Source organism: Grus americana, chromosome 4 (genome assembly GCF_028858705.1).
Source record: "Grus americana isolate bGruAme1 chromosome 4, bGruAme1.mat, whole genome shotgun sequence".
Classification (NCBI taxonomy): domain Eukaryota; kingdom Metazoa; phylum Chordata; class Aves; order Gruiformes; family Gruidae; genus Grus; species Grus americana.
The window spans coordinates 47,466,472-47,483,761 of NC_072855.1; the positions used below are offsets into that span (position 1 = coordinate 47,466,472).

At 37.4% G+C, this 17,290-nt stretch overlaps 1 protein-coding gene across 3 annotated transcripts in view; it reads right to left on the bottom strand.

Annotated features, from left to right (window-relative positions):
* Positions 1-479: 479 nt before the first annotated feature.
* LOC129205689 (uncharacterized) overlaps positions 480-17,290 on the bottom strand; it is a 66,398-nt gene continuing 49,587 nt past the window's right edge. For 2 of the 3 annotated variants that reach the window (XM_054823680.1, XM_054823679.1), the window contains exons 16-20: positions 15,740-15,851; positions 10,230-10,313; positions 8,571-8,694; positions 3,460-3,550; positions 480-2,362 (exon numbers count right to left, since the gene is read on the bottom strand). In XM_054823680.1, the coding sequence (XP_054679655.1) occupies positions 2,288-2,362; positions 3,460-3,550; positions 8,571-8,694; positions 10,230-10,313; positions 15,740-15,851 (486 nt within the window). In that variant the 3' untranslated portion in view covers positions 480-2,287. Of the gene's footprint in view, positions 2,363-3,459; positions 3,551-8,570; positions 8,695-9,568; positions 9,609-10,229; positions 10,314-15,739; positions 15,852-17,290 lie in introns of those variants that run through there. The other variant, XR_008576821.1, reaches the window with a different exon arrangement.

Genomic DNA, 17,290 nt, shown 5'->3' on the forward strand with positions numbered 1-17,290 from the left:
ATGTTAAGGAGGTCAAGGAGAATGAAATCTTTGGATAGGGATTTTTGGAGGCTGTAATTTGCAAGGAAAGTATCTGGAAAGCAATGCCACTTGGTTTAAGCTGGTGCGCTGAAAGAAATAACAGACAGAAAACATGTTTGTGAAGGATGGTTTCACAACATCCAAAAAGGCGATTCCCGAGGGAAAAAAATAACACCTTTGTAGTCCCAATCCAATCCATTTGAACACTGTACCGTTCTTTTCAGCAAATTACAGCTTCCATTGTAGAGCTGTAAATGACCAGCTCTCTAGCAAACTATCACTTTTTCAGTTTTTGTATTTAACAAAGACTAGGGACAGAATAGACAAAATCTGACGGAAGAAGGGAACCAGCAAGACAATGCACAAAATTGCAGGCAAGTGAAATAACCCCAGAACAAAGAACCTTTGAACTGAGTATCACTCTCTTCCAGTAGAAGAAACAGCATAAATGACTAAAATTTATACTTTATAAATGTTCACTTTTATTCAAAAATTATTGCATACACATTTACAGAGTCACTTAAGCAGCATATGGAGTGAAATGCAAATATTTACTGTAGCCTTTTTATCCTTATTGGTTTGCTACTGAGGTCTATCACTTTTCTTATTTCCTCTCAGTATCTTTGTCTGTTTTGCTAAATTAATAGGCTTCCAAATCATTACCAATGGCTGTAAAGATAATAAAACCAGCATGCTGTTTTCCCTTTGAAGTTGGATATTTTTCTGCAATGAAGTAATGACTGATTTTGTACAACTAGACTGAATCATGCTGTATACACTGATAACACTTATGGCTCACTAAGAGAATAGTATGTTTACATGAATAAGGTATTCACTTACAATACCTTCAATTCAAATTAACAGAACCACAGAAAAGGTGGGAACAATTAGTTGTATAGTCCTCATTAGCAAGCAAGAGGCTAGGAAATTAATTATGGTGGTAGCACAGATTGAGATTTAGGAACAACTAACAGGTAGTTTTGGTGACAGTTAAAAAAAATGCATTTTCATCATTTTATCTGATATTAGTAATGTGTCATTTTGTCAACATGAAACAATTAATAGTCTCCCCAAAATAAAGGAGAAGATTAATTTCTGAATATAAAATGCCTGAACATGCAGATTAATATTTATATGGCTTCTGCAGAGGAAATACAGTCATTGCTATTGTCCCAGGAAGCATAATATGGATTTTTAAATCTCTGCTTAATCAGGTGAAGAAGTTCAAGAGTGTCCTAATTTGAACATGCAAGTCATATTCTGCAGGAAGGGAGAAGTGGAGGTGAGAACTGGGAGTCAAAAGAGAGGTGAGCACACTGCATTGAAGATGGTATTCCTTCACAGCAGGGGACAGACCTTTCTGTGGTAAGGGCAATGCAAACGACAGTCAAATGAACAATCCAGGCAGGACTCTGCTGCACAAAATGAGAACTTAACAGCCCTGAAAGAAAATGAGGTATCCCTCCACCACCCGGCCCCCCTTCCTCCCCACCAGGATTACACCATCACAAGAGAGCACAAGCAGGCAGACTAGCTCACAGCACTCTCCTTTCCTCATCTTCACATTTATTCCCATGCCAAGATCTGCAAGTTACTACTAGTCAGTGCTTTCAACCAATGGATTAGAGGTGCAGGAAACCCTAATAATAAACTCTGTCATTAATTGGACAAAGTGCTGGAAGTTTGGTGGATCACCAAAGGTCAGCATTTACTACCAGTCATGCTATAACAGTAACCATTACTACTTTTCTTTATTGCCCAACGGGGAAAGCTGTTCCCCAGTACCAGCCAGTGCTGACTTCACAGCGATGCACAGCAGGTTACTCGGTGTCACTCTATGCACAGGACAAACAGCTGACAGGAGCTTGACTATATCGGGCCATTTAATTTTCAAATAAAGATTGAGAGAAGGAAAAGAGACATGGACTGAACAGGAGGTAATTTCTATCTTGGAATGAAGATTATCTTGTCTCATAATAAAGTGTTATGTTGCAATTTGATTAATTCTATTTTACAGGAAATAAATTAATTCTTCATCCAATGTATTATCTAGACAGGAAATGTTATCAGTCACAGACAAAGCTATTAGTCTGGTATTACTCAAAACATTTGCTAATCTGTGCCATATAGCTAAGCCTCTGAGAGATAACTGTCACTAATTTCTACTCTTTGACTTTAAAAAAAAAGTCTCACTCAAGAAGCCAGTTCCTGTTTATAACATGTTTTTATACCACTCAGTATTAAAAGCATATGTATCAAACACCTGTTACTCTATCAGTGATTTTAAGTCAGGAACATTTTTAATCTGGAAATCCAACAGCATCTGTCCAAGTGCTTTGCCCTGTAAGAGAAAAACAAACCAACATTTCATTTTACTGTCTAAATATACCACCTTTGTAAATTAAGTTTTTAAAAAGGGTTCAAGTGTACTTTTTATATAATCAATGCACGAATTCAGTATGTTTTCTAAGTTTTATGAGTATTTATCTCTACTTTATATATAAAATTTTGGGTGAGTTTTATCAAGCCTTGGATTGTGTGTTATCCAAAGTTGTATTTACCTTTTCCCTTTATTTGGCTCATTTATGAACCAATATAATTACGTAAGAAGAACTACACAGTTGAGTTTTAAAGCCTCTAAACCTGAAGAGATTGAATAGTTTATTCAATTTATTTAGTACCTAGTACTAAAATAAATTTATTTTGGGTTCAATTCGGCTATCCGATTCATACACAGCATCATCTTATGTTGTGAATAGTCTTCTCAACTATGTTGAGATTATCAGTACACATAAGCATTTCTCAGCCTATGGTGGCAGAACTATGCTTTGCCATGGGATTGCCACATGAAGGCAGCTCATCTTCAGGTTTAGATGTTTCAAATATTTAATACTCAAATTGTACACTTGCAAGAAAATGTTAGTTTCAGATTCACATAATGTCATCCACAGAAAAGATCTCCTACTCATCTTTCTCTTTCAGATTTGTATCAATTATCAGTATTTTAACTATAGCAGTCATATGCTAAGCTAGAGGAGTTGTCGTACAGTTAACGGTTCCTGTATGTACTAGGAAACACTTAAATCAGAATTGTCTAGTAAATTTGTATTCTCCAAAAAGTGACAGCCTTTGAGAAGCTGATTTTGCTGGTGCATCTAAAAGCACAGGTAGCACATCATGAAGAGGGTAACTGATTTGATGACTCTTAATAGTTTCTTGTACAACTCTTTCACCCAATACCCTAAATCAACCTTCTACTTGCCTGTGTTGTTTTCAAACCGTAAAACAATTAAGTAGATTATGTATATTGACAGGAAATTAAAAGGAACTAGAGTCAAAACCAAAAACAGTTCCAGCCCAAAAGCTGGTTATAAAGAGACTGCGTAACACATAGTGATAAAAAGATAACTACATTAAAATCAATGCTTTGATACATGCCTGTGGGTCACTTCTTAGGGATGCTATGCCACCACCACCAAGGGAATTCTTCAGAACAAAGTTTAATCCATGGATTCCTGGCAACTCATACCTGTAAAATAAAGTCCACACATTGTTTCTCAGGAGATTTTGTAAGAAACACTCATACAGAACATCAAGCAAAAGACTGCGTGCAAAAGTGTCGTGCTTCTGATGGCATCCCACTGCTTAGTCAAGCCTAAAAGTTAACTGAAGATTAACCCATGGCTTTCCCTGCCTTCTTGTTCCTCCCCCTTGCTCCAAATCAATAGTTCTTAATAGTTTTAAAGTAGGACCATAAAGTAATCCTCCTTTCCTCTTACTCAACTTCAAGACTCATTCATTTCTAATGAGGTTGTTTTCTACATTTCCCCCCGGACCCCGCTAAGAGTTAAAGCCCCTATAGAAAGCTCCATAGGCAAGAGGTGCAAGATCCAATATGAACTCAGAGAACATAGTGGGCTACGGGAAGTATTTTTTGTATTTTGCAGTATCAGAACTAGGAAATACTATCGCTTAATTCCTGGAATTCACTTTTGCTAACAAAGGCTGCCAGCTAATTGGGACGGCATCCTCTTTATTACTGAGAAATCACTATGAGTTACTAAATCAAACTCTTATGACCAACTACAGACAATTTTATAACAAATGAAGAGTAGAGCTACATTTCAATGCTTTCTTGGAGCCATGTACTTTGTTCAGATAAAATTTTATTTTAGTGTGATAGACCTATTTTTCTGTTCCATTGCCACTGTAAGCATTTTTCCATCCTTGCTTTTGACTGGTGCAATTCCAGTTTGGAAACTTTTGTAGAAGTTTGGCAAATGGCTCTGTGGTTTCCTAACAAAGTTGTTTCAAATTCCAAAAATAGGTCTGTAGCATATTTCCATTTGCCTCTCCTTGCACAGTTTTTCAGTGTTTTGTCATCTTTCTTGTCATCTTCTTGTTTTTCTTTGGTTTTGCTTTCCTCTAATACTTTCTTTATCTAAGGACCCGACAGCTTTCCTTTTTTCCATAAGAAAGGGTTTAATCAGAACATCAGCAAGACATGAGGAATAATGCAGAAAGATGATATCCAATTCTTACTCTGTCTCCAGGTGTTTGCTGCAACTGAAATCACGCTTCCTCCAACACCATCTATTTTTCTTTAGTGATCTATCTGATCTTCATCTGTTTGGGGCAGATTCTTCAAATCTGTCCTCTGATATAGCTGCATTGCTTACAGTGCTCTCGTACTGCTGATTTTACTACATTCTAGTATTAACATTATTAGTTGTTACTAAGAAGAAAAGTGGTGTTAGCATTCTGCTGATCTTCCTTGAAAACTAGTTGCCAGGCAACATTATCATGCTTAAAGGCAAATCCATTGGGAAAGCAAGGAAGTTCAGTTAATCCAACAGTGCTCTACTTGACAACAGGAATATGAAGAATAAAGCCATTTCCACAATAAGTCATCTACATAATTTATTAAGTTTAAATAGCATAATCAACTACCTAGCAGGATCAAAGGACCTCACAAAATTTTCAACTAAATACTCAATATAAATTACCAATAACCATATACCATGAGAGCTAGAGGTCTACCAAAATACTACACTGTAAATTCTACCCTGAAAAACTGGCAAAGACTTCCAGGCAGCAAGTGATTTCACAACTGGCAGATCTCTCCATGAGAACTAGACTAATGGAATATGTATTCCAGAAGCCAATACTTCAGCTCTCAAAAGAGGTTTCATGAAAATCAATCATTTTAAAAAAAAAATCAGGAGAGAAATTGAAGAGCGTACAAAAGCAGAAGCAAATGACAAAAAGAGTGGAAGAATTTCATTGCACTTTCTGCAGTAATTCTGGCAGGGGGATTATGTAATACAAGCAACAGATCTTAATTTGGAACATCACAGAACAGCACATTCACTTCAAGTACTTTGAGAAAATATTTAGTGAGATACCTCTAGCTAAAACTAGGATTACAAAATAATAAAGAGCAGCATTTTCAATATTTTAAGGCCTGTTTGAAGCATCTAAGCGTCCAAAATATTTCTGCACAGAAAATACACTCACAATTAAAAAACCCCCACACTATAACCATTGTAATAGTCTGAAACAGCAACAATACATCAATGAAAATGTTGGCGTGCACTTACCCAGCATAATTAAACAATTTAATTAACAGATCTAAAAGGAAAAAATATTATCTAATTGTACAATTCAATCAGAAATTTTAAGAGCTGCTCTTAAAAAGCACAGAAAACAAATAAACCCTTCAAAGAAGGGTTTATTCTGGCTGTGACAGAAACCAATAAAACAAGGAAAATTCACTGTTGTAGCTGAACTCCTATGCTTATGCACAATAGGGTGCCTGTTTAACTACTTCCTTTAAAGTGCTGTCTGTACATATTCAAAGAAGTCGAGTTTCCCTGTCAATTTCCTGTTAAAAATGCATGGAAATAATAATGGTACAAAAATTGTTTAGTGCATTTAAATCAAGAAAAAATAGGATTCCTCTCAGAGGAAAGCAGGAACCAAATCTATAGGCTAGAAAAGATACACTGTAGAGAAGCAATTCCCCCCCCCATAATAAATATACATACAAAAAAAAAGCAATCTACAAGCATCAGTATCCACATTTCTTGTTCTTCAGCTTTTAGTAAGCGTATCCCGTAAGAAGAAATCAGCTGTCATAATTTTTATTTCTGAGCACTGGAATACTCTCAAAACATGAAGATAACCATATTTCAGATGAAACCAGCAAGTTCTCACAGGGTAATTTTACTATCCTCCTTAAATGACTTACCTAATACAATACCACTAGAAGTTTCATATTGCACTTTAACATTACCAGATCTCAATTTATAAAAGTCTTGTATACAAAACACCACACAGATAACCTAGTAGTAACCCAGAGGGCATGATGGCTAAAGGAAAAAAAAAAATTTCACATGCAGTATGATTTTCTAGCTACTCATCTTACTACAGCATTGATGTTATTTTTAATGATAGTACCAGTCAGAATTCAAGAAACTAATGTCCTTTTCTAAATTTCTGTCTGAATATGGCCATGTCTTCCTTACCATCACTCAACATGAAAGGTCTGACCTTTCATGTTGAGCTTGTGCATCGCTCCTACGCCCAAGACAAACTGTGATTAACTGTTAATAATGTGATTACTTCCCCCACTGTGTAGAGTACATATGTTTGGAATTTTGGGGGTATGGGGGGAGGGGCTTGAAAAACCATCTTTGGTTGTTATGTTACCTGAAAATCTGGAAGTTTGATTTTTCAGTGTTCTCTAGCAAAATAATCCCACCTTTTCTCTGTTTAGTACACCTACTTAATAGCTTTAATGAAAAAGAATGAAAGGCAACTGGCTGACCATCTCAGTTCTGTAGGGAGGCAGAGCCAGGGTTGGTATGTTTTTAGTAACAACACTACTATATATTTTTTAACCACTCACAATTTAAATAAAGGAAATTAAGGAAAATGAAAGAGTAAGATAGCTCTTTTTATGACAGTTAAAAAAATAAACAAGTAATTTAAAAAGAAACTATACAATCTGAAGCACATGAGCATAATCCTTATAATCCTAAATATTTCCACAAAAGGATTTATTCTTTTTCCCCAGTGGTTTTTCAGTTCACTCACAGAGCTCCATTATCACATCATTAAAAGGAAGCCAAACCCAGGAACAGATAATCTAATTAATCAAAATAAATTGGCTTCATCCAGACACAGCAAATTTCAACTTTTATTTATGAACATAAACAGCATTAAGCAAGAACAATGAATCAATTTCTAGAAGTATCATTAGGAGGCATGGCATTTTTGATTTCTTCCCTTCTCTGCTCTGTTTCAGAGGAAATTCAATTACATTTTTTGGTATCACAATTTATTAGATACACAGATTTGTTAGCACTTTTGAAACAGTGGGTAAGATCTGCACTGAGCTGCTTACGAAGACAAAGAACAAGCACAACTCAAAGATCAGGGGTTAAAATAACTCTAAGCTCTGAGCTTTGAGCTGCACCTTTCTGACTCAAGCTCTTCAAACATGGAAAAAGACACTTAAGAGTTTATCACCCATGGAAATATGTAATGATTTTGGCAGAATCTCTATATTTGCAGAATTGACTTTGTATCAAAACAGGTTTTTGAAGACTTATTTGTTGCAACATTAAGCTTTTGTTTGTTTTTAAGGAGAGACAAAGGTTTAAAATCTGTCAGCTGTTTCATTTGACATCCTTAGGAGAATGAGCCCTATTACCTCATGCTACAGAGCAGTACATCTCATTTGCCAGTACCCAGGAAGGACCCTGAGCATCAGCTGAAAACAAAAATGTTGTTATGTATGCTGTCTGCTGGCAGAGGACATTCTTCTGTAGATGAATACCAGGTAAAAGCATCCTGTTTAGGATGTATTCTCTTTTGTATTTTAAAAAGGGAAATTAGATGTGGTTTTTCTTTAAATTCTGGCAAAATGTGGGTGAGACAGGGTACTCAAAGGAATACTTTCTCTAAAGTGAGTGAGCTTCATAAAGATTAAAGTGTTTTGCAGAGATGGGGATAGGACGAGGCATGTTTCTGATGGATGATCAGGTAAGTTTGGGCTCCAGTCCATACTGGCTGTGTGAATGTTTTTCCAGTGGTGTTTTAGGGATTTCAAACTCCCAGATCTGCAGTGGCTCTGAGGCTCGGGAAGCTTCAGTTACTATGGCTCCTGTAGTCTCCAAATAGTTCAAAAATAATGGAAAGATACATTTCTCAAAGGACATTAGAAGTTATTTCTATTTTGTAGAGACATTCTCTACTGGAACAAAACAAAGAAATAGTCCCAACACTAATATTCTAATTCTGGGAATTTAAATGCTTTCACTAAACTGATTCACTGCCTTTGTCCAGCTTCAGGAGAGGCCCAAGTTCATGTTCTTTTTCAATGACTATTGCTCAAGTTATTTAAAAAGGCAAAGAAAGATACATAAAAATGTTGAAGACAAAACACACAGGTTTGCAATATTTATGTTAACATCCTTTAAGATAACTTCTGATATAATCACGTATCTACCGTACAAGAGTGGACTGAGCAGCAAGCTACTCACCTTGTCACTAGTTCTTCTTCAGGTTTTTCTCGCTCTAAAAGGTGTTGGAAATAATTCTCCAGGGCTTGAGTAGTCAAAGTTTTCTTTAGGTATGGATAGTAGAGGGGATGCCGTGCTATCACACCTGTTAGGTATAGCTGGTGTTAGTTGGAATAAGAGCTGTTAAAACTAATTTGTACTTATCCTCTCAAAACTGATTTGAGATCTTCCTCCTAACTGAAACTGTACATATGGATCCTTTTTAATGAGCTCCTGAACAGAAACCAATAGTATGACAGCTTTCCCTCTGTCAGTGGAGGGGTAGTGTGGAGCATGACAGAAAAGAATGCTCCCAGATTAAGTGATTATTGGACTTTTTCTGGCTGCAAACAGTTCAGGCCACTAAAAGACACCTAAAGAACAACAATATCATCACAACAAACAACCCACAGGCAGTTCTCTTCCCTGAAATGGTTTGCAAGACTTAGACAAGTAATTGCAATTAACCATAACAAGGCATGATCAGTGACTGACGGTTTGGTCCTTGACCCACTCCTTGCATGAGATCCTGACATAAGTGTGAGAAATCACAATTACATTTTTATTGCTGTAAATATGCTTTCATAAGCTTCAGGTAACTTTATGCTGAAGCTGAGGTTCTACAGCAGGATCAGGAAAGCAGATTTGTGTCACAGGAATCTTTTTATCTGCGGACTTCAAAGCTAAATTAGAGGTCAAGTTTGTTGTTGTTATTGTTGTTCCTTAATACAGCAGTAGTGTCTTTATATCTGAGGAAATCTACTAGCTATGCATCATTCATGATTTGGCAATGCTACATTGCAACAGTGGTCAACCATGGGTAAAGGGAGGGGAAAAAAAAAAAATCAACACTCCTTCATTCTTCAACCCAAAAACCAGTTTCACAAACAAGGAAAAGAAAACTATATTCCTAAATATAAATGAACAAAATTAATCAGTTTTAGCATGACAGCTAAGAGCAAATCAAATCCCAAACGCACCTTTAATTCATACTGAGCTTTGAACACCACACGCTCTCATCTTCCAACAAGTAAGAGAGCCAATTGTTGCATGCAGAAGTAAGGAATAGAAGGAATTATTAAACAATGCAAGAAGCAGTACAATCAACGTAAAGAGACTGCACACTGAAATACACCATTTGGATTAACAATATAATAAAAACATTCTCTTACATGCAAGAACAACTTTGTTATTTCCTAACACTGTCAATGTTTTAGCCATACACATTACAAAATTCATGTATGGAAATATTATACATGATCAGACAACCAAGAGATTATATTACATAACATGTACGCATGCAGGAGTAGCGACTAATGTGTAAAGGAAGCCTTAAAAAGGCATTTCTTAACTTTGGGAAGCTCAACTTTGCAACCCTAAACAAAGATCTATCTTTGTGGTATGACATACAAGTATTTTTTCTTAATACCTCAGTTTTCAATAGTTGCTAAACAGAAAACTACAGGTATTTTGTAGTAAAATCCTTGGTTTATACATAGGGGTTTTTTGTTTCAGCACAGACACAATTAAAAAATGAAAATCAAGTGATGTGAGAGACTTCAAAAAATTAAGTAAAGCACTTAATACATAAGTTATGTGAAAATATTATATTACTTCAGAAAGCAAGAAAAAGAAAAATACCTATGTTTGCAGAGTTGCCTTTGTCTCCGCTTCTAGTATAGGCAAGATCTTCTAAGCGGTAAGTATGTGGACCACTTGGCAGATCTATACAATATAAAAAATGAGTATGTGTTAATGATAGCTACAAATAATAGTACATAGAATCATAGAACGGTTTGGGTTGGAAGGGACCTCAAAGATCATCTAGTTCCAATCCCCCTGCCATGGGCAGGGACACCCTCCACTAGACCAGGTTGCCCAAAGCCCCATCCAACCTGGCCTTGAACACTTCCAGGGATGGGGCAGCCACAACCTCTCTGGGCAACCTGGTCCAGTGCCTCACCACCCTCAGAGTGAAGAATTTCTTTCTAACATCTAATCTAAATCTACCCTCCTTCAGCTTAAACCCATTACCCCTCGTCCTATCACTCCATGCCCTTGTAAATAGTCCCTCTCCAGCTTTCCTGTAGGCCCCTTCAGGTACTGGAAGGCTGCTGTAAGGTCTCCCTGGAGTCTTCTCTTCTCTAGGCTGAACAACCCCAACCCTCTCAGCCTGTCCTCATAGGAGAGGTGCTCCAGCCCTCTGATCAACTTGGAGCGAGTCCAGAGGAGGGCCACGAACAGCTCCATGTCTTTCTTGTACTGGGGCCCCCAGAGCTGGACACAGTATTCCAGGTGGGGTCTCACAAGAGCTGAGTAGAAGGAGAGAATGACCTCCCTCGACCTGCTGGTCACGCATCTTTTGATGCAGCCCAGGACACGGTTGGCTTTCTGGGCTGCAAGCGCACACTGCTGGCTCATGTTGAGCTTCTCATCAATCAATACCCCCAAGTCCTTCTCCTTGGGGCTGCTTTCAATCCATTCTCTGCCCAGCCTGTAGTTGTGTTTTTGAAGAACTGCCATTTTAAGGGTATAATTTCTGCATGGTTTGTAGTACTCCTGAAAATGTTTCCAAAGCTTTCTTCCCACGGGAAAACCTAGAGAACAAGAGGTGAGGCTGAAGGCCAAAATTACAGAATTGATCCCTCTTGCTCCATCTCCAAAAGCTCTTTTACACCTTTTTACCATCCCCTCTTCTACCATCCTTGAATATGGAAATTCATCTTTGTCTTAGCAATGTGGTATCTCTGAAGGAGGAGTAGCAGCTACTTGTCATTTCTTGAGTGACAACTTTTGTCCCCTTAACACACAGATCTCTGCTTCCATTGCAGGTGGAAAATACGTGTAGTTGCTACTGTCCTGTTAATTCTGTAATGTTTGTTTATAGAAGAAAAGGTCATAATGGTTATAAATGCATGCTCTATAGGAAACACATTTTTTTTAACTTCTTGATGTCTGACTATTGGATTTTCAAGACTTTAGGAACATAAGGATTGTTGTGCTTCATTGAACAAAAGTTCATATTATTTTTATCCATTTGTATATCAAAAAAACAAACCCACTCCTGCTCAAATCCAGAAACCTCAAATCTTGTGGGACCCACACAGTTTATATGTGAGGTCTGATGGTTGAGTTACACAGCACAGACCTCTTGCAATCATTGATTACTAAGAGTAGTAGGCTGTCGCCATCTAGTTTGTTCCCCCAAAGCAAGAGATGAAGCACTCACTTTGCCACTAAGGTATCTGCTGATGGCAGCATAATACTGAAACTTGAAGCATAGGCTGTATCCCAGTTTTAGGCAGTGAGAATCTAGTAATTTCCAGCCAGTTTTGCTTCTGATCCAGCTCCCTTATGGCCACATCAGCTCTCCCAGCATCCCTGGCTTTTCAGTCCCAGCTTCTCTAACAGACTCACCTATGCTCCTGACTCACATGTAGACTTCTCACCCCCGGGCTGCCCTCTCCTCTTCTCATCCCTCTGTAGACAAGCAGCAGCTCTCCCCCCCTCTGCCCCACGACACCAGTAGGGGGAACATTCAGAGCAGGGAAGCAACAGGTTTCCTGCTCTCCGTCACAACTGCGGGTGCTACGCACCCTGGCTTGTCATAGGACATTTCAGTCTAGTGTGTTAAAAACTGTCAGATTTAGAGGAATGGAAGAGAGGGTCTTGCAAATCAGTCATGTTGGACAAACACCATATTGCAAGACACAATGCAATTTGAAAATGCATCACTATCTTCTCTGTATTGTTATTGCTTCCGCTGAGGGTATCAACTATTGTGCTGGTTTTGTGGGTTTGTTTTTAACTTTAGGGAGACCCAATACTAAAGAAGTTATGCTCTAAGTGCTGGCCAAAGGCAGACTGTATTTACAAGTGTAACCATACAGATTTAAATTCACCCTCAAGATACAAATGAATAAGTTACACTTAAAATTAACACTGTGGTAAGTTCAAGTATGTTTTAAAGTGCACCTACTTTTAAGTCATGGGTAGACTTGCACTTCATGAACTGCATCAGGTAATCAGGTAAACCCAGTGCTAGCCAAATCATCATTACCCTCCTGCCCACAGAGAATTGCTGACTCCTCAGACATGAGCCAGGCTGACCTAAAGAGCTTTAGCAATGCTGGGTAACAAAGAAACTATGTCCAAATCCTACTGCCTGTAGTTTTCACTGTCCCCATCAGAAAGGGAGGCTGCAAGTCTGGGGCAGTGGCAGCTGGACAGATCCCAAAAGTCCATTTGGGTATGGGGTGGGGGATACTGTGGATGACAAAAATGCCCCACTACAACATCACACATAATTTGTATAGTGTATCTTAGCTCATGGTACTTATTTGGTCGAAACAGATCAGGCAACACTTACAAGAGTGGCTTTGTTGGCACATCTGAGTGGGAATAACAGGGAAAACAATAATGAATAACTGGGGGCTCACCACAGCCACCTCTTCTACTGGCACAGCTGGATCAGAAAGAGAACATCTACCCACACCCCAAACAGCAGCATATCAGTGTTAAACTGCTTTCACTAAGACCTGAAGTTTTATAACTTATATCGGATTGCTGTCAAAGATGTAATTCTAAGAGTGATTACAGTTTAGTCTGGCACAATGGTTCTTCATTGGTACTAAGTCATGGTAGCACAAAATTTGAAATGGTGAAAGCATACAATGAAAGAGTTGACACAAGAGGTTTGTTTTGAGCTTGATGCTCTTTTCCATGTTCACTTCCATGAAAGACGCAAGCAGAAATGTGCCACGAAACTTGTCAGAAAATATTAAGAGTGTGTTTAACTGGGGAATATTATTTTTGATTAAACATCTCCATTGAGAGAGGATCTGAAAAAGTCTGGCTAAAGCTCATTGTTCATTCTGGACTACCACACTTCATACACCACAGAAATCACATTATTTTTAATAATTTCATTCAATACAGAATTCAAGAAAAAATGGAGTGCTTCTTCAAAGGCTGAAGTATGACAGTGTTTAAACTGTATAAGCTGTAGAAGTCTTTTCTCCATCAGACATTTTAAACAGTCAGTCTTTGGCAGTCTCCCTTTAAACAAAACCAGTTCAAGACAGTGTTCTGGTGTTCTCATTTATTATTACCCTAATTGATTTATCTTTCATGATCTGTTTATCAGGAAATTGTTTTCATTTAATAAACATCTTAAACAAATCTACAAAAGAATGCCCTTCAAAGCTGGGGCAAATGGTAAATTCAAATTCCACCCTCCCAGAACCACATCTAGCAGCATTTTTGAAATCCATTTTCACATATTTCTCTTATCTATTCAAAGACAACTAACAGTCCCTCACACTTGAGATAACCATGAAACTAGGAAAAATACTTCCCTCCTTACTAAATGCTGACAGAAAGTGTTTTAGCAGAAGTTACTCCTTTTATAGTCTAACCTATTTGTCTTATTTCTCATCCATGCTGTCCGTGCATTAAGCCACAGAAGTAGGTATTTAGTCACACACAGAAAACATTGCTATTTACAACTAAGGGCAAAAGTTTAGAGATCCTTCTCAGGAGAAGCAACCAGAGGAGCTCTGCTGTGCCTCAAAAGTGGCTTTTTTGCCTGAATAAAGCCTGAAGAATTCCGTACTTAAATGCTAACTGATGTCAGGCACCTCAGAATGTTTTCTCTAATAAAGCAGCAATGAGAAGCGTAATAGCTTTTTGTTTCTCCAATATTTAGCATTTTAGTCACCTTGAAAAAGATACCAGGACCTTTGCTAACCCCTTTATTAAATGGAACAATGACTTCCTATTCCTTAACTCGCCCAGTTCAATGGTGCAAATCCCCCACTGCCCTCCTGGGAACTCCCAGATATCAGATTCTGGTGCAACATTAGATTTGCAACAGACATAAGAGCTGAAAACTTACTTAAGAGTTTGTCTTGTTTCTGTGCCACACATGAATCATTGCATTGAAGAGATGTTTGAATAGACGGGGAAAATGAATTCATGCATGGCATCCAGTATCAGTGACTTCCAAACGGTAAAAGTCATATCTGTATTTTAAAATTTCTCTACTGAGACAGAACATTCCATACTAACTTATAATTAGTCATTACACTATTCCATTACCAGTTTTGATAAATACTACTCACCTATATCTGGAATCCAGAATAAATCTTAATGTATTGGTGCCTTCATGGCATTAATTTTTTGAGTATACACAGACTTAAATACCCAAATTACTCTTTCAGCATTAGTATTATTTTTAGAAATATTTCTAACAAGTAATCTTTAGGTACAGTCACCTGATTTAGATTTGAAAATTTCTATCCACAGCTTTAAATTAATTCCTCTCATTTCTCTGGTGAGCAGGAATAAGGTAATAAAGACTCTGGACCACAAGGGAATTATGAATTGTGCTATACATTAAGAAATACTGTATATAGTTCTCCCATTAGAAAGAACATAAAAATCTTCAAGTGTCTAGCACTTTCAATAATCCGTAACGTAGTACCTAGTTTGTATGAACAACACTCAACACTTCCTTTTCATTGCAGACATCCTGACCTGCTCCATTCAGCTCACCAGTTTGCCCTTCTCAAGTTTCTTCTTTCCTTTCTTCAGAGAATTGGTTAGACAAATCTTAACAGCAACACAGGAATGATCATGCTGGATCATTAGCCTAGTTTGTTCTCTTTAAAGAGTCACCAGTTCAAGGCTGAGCCAATTCTTGTTCATTTTGTGAAGGCTGCCATATGGAATAGGGCCAAACTTTAGTTATCTAAATGCTAAGTAGCATTCTGTAAGTCTGTCCTCCATTCTGAACACAGCTATTTTGATGAAAGATAAACCCAACAATTTCCAGGATTAACAAAGTAAGATTGCAGTATACTTTGAAACCATGTTTCAATTTCAAGCCAGCATTCAACTGTCTTCAGTTGTGTTTAAGACTTAGGTTGAGTAACAGTTTACTTACATACTTGTTATAGTCTCAAACACATTTTATACTGTGTGACACTAACCTCCTTCTTTCCAAGAAAAGTAGCTTAAGTGTTTTGCAACAGACTTAAAAATATATAGTGTAACGAGGTAAAATATATTTCACAGACAAAATCTAGTACATGATTTTCCGGGACAAAAGACAGCAAATGATACATTCACAAATAAAAACATGAGCATACCTTTCAATTCACTGCTAATCTTAGGTGGATCAAATGAAACCACCTCATCTGATGTAAATGTAAGATCCTCCTCAAATGACTCAACATGCTGCCCATTTAAAAATAGGTTAATCTGGAAAAAAAAAAGACCCATTTTCAAACCATCAAATTAGAAATCCAGTGCAACATGTGAATAAAGCATATTTCTAAGTAAGTATTGATCTGGCACATTTTCAGTAACAGTTTTACAGATAAGGTTCTGTCCCTCCTTTTTTAATAGTCACAACAACAATAATGATCCATTATACATCTAAAAAAAAAATCTTCATGTAAGGGAAAAAAAGTATAAAAATCAAAGAAATGCTCTACCTAGTTGGGCATGTTTTAAAGGAAGACAAATCTCTCTTTCCATCCCCCCCTATATACAGCAGCATTACGTGGAATCCTGTGTCACCACTCTTGACAGTTGGATCTCGAAACCTGAAAGCTTCCAGCTCTTCCATGGTATAACCCCCTTTTCTTAATGTCACTGTCTGTATTAATGACAAGCTTCTCTTTAGATCCTAAATTCATCTTTAGATAAATTTTGTGAAAGCAACCTATAAAAAAGTTAATACCAGATATTTTGAGTTTATGCTGAGATGAAAATATGAAATAAAAAGTGCCATGCTGTTCATCTTGTATGATGAACTATCTCTACACCCACCACCAAAGAAATCTGAAAAAATACATAGTCAAGTCTGCTATTTCATTAGCTGATTGGGCTATTCACTTAAGATGTAAGCAAAGGTTTCTCTAGTTAAATCATAGAGCACAATCATGTCGAAAAATTAACTGCATCTATTTCATCTGTATTGGAGGACTCCCACTACTACAGGCTCAGACATACAACCAGGTTACACTGCCACAACAAAACAATACACAACTGAGCTGCAGCAGTTACAAGGCTCAGTTGTCAGCAAATACAAGATAATTCTATTTATCTTTGCCCTCTAAGACTGTTCTTAGAGAATAGCTAATAGTGACAAAGGCCTCCAATGCTTATGCAAGAGGAAGATTAAAAAAATAAAAACATTTCAGAAAAGCTGTTCTTGCCTTCAGTAGGTTTGCTAGAATTTTTTCTCCCTAGGGAAAGTTTTAGGTTACTTTTTAAACATGGAAAAGCATACATGGAAAGTAACTACTGTTTGCACTGTAAACCCACTGGTGATCTATGATAAAATCAGGACAATTGCATAAGAGCAGTGGAAACAACAAATGAGATACTGAATCCAAACTGACAGCCAGAAAGGTGTTATTGAACACAAAACAAAAGAACCCACTGTGGCAATGTTAACATTTCTGAAAATCTCCTTATGGAGGTTTGTTTTTTGTTTTGTTTTAGGTCAAATGCTGCACCAGAGCAACTAGGCCCTTTGTAACTGAACTTCCAATCTAGAAAAGCAGTTAATTCCTACCTTTCTTACTCTCTAATCTCCAGCTAGACCACTGTTGTTAATACAGGGCTAAAACTTTGAATCAAGGACTTGAATCAGTTACACCACGCTTTTACATAACCTTTAATATTACTGC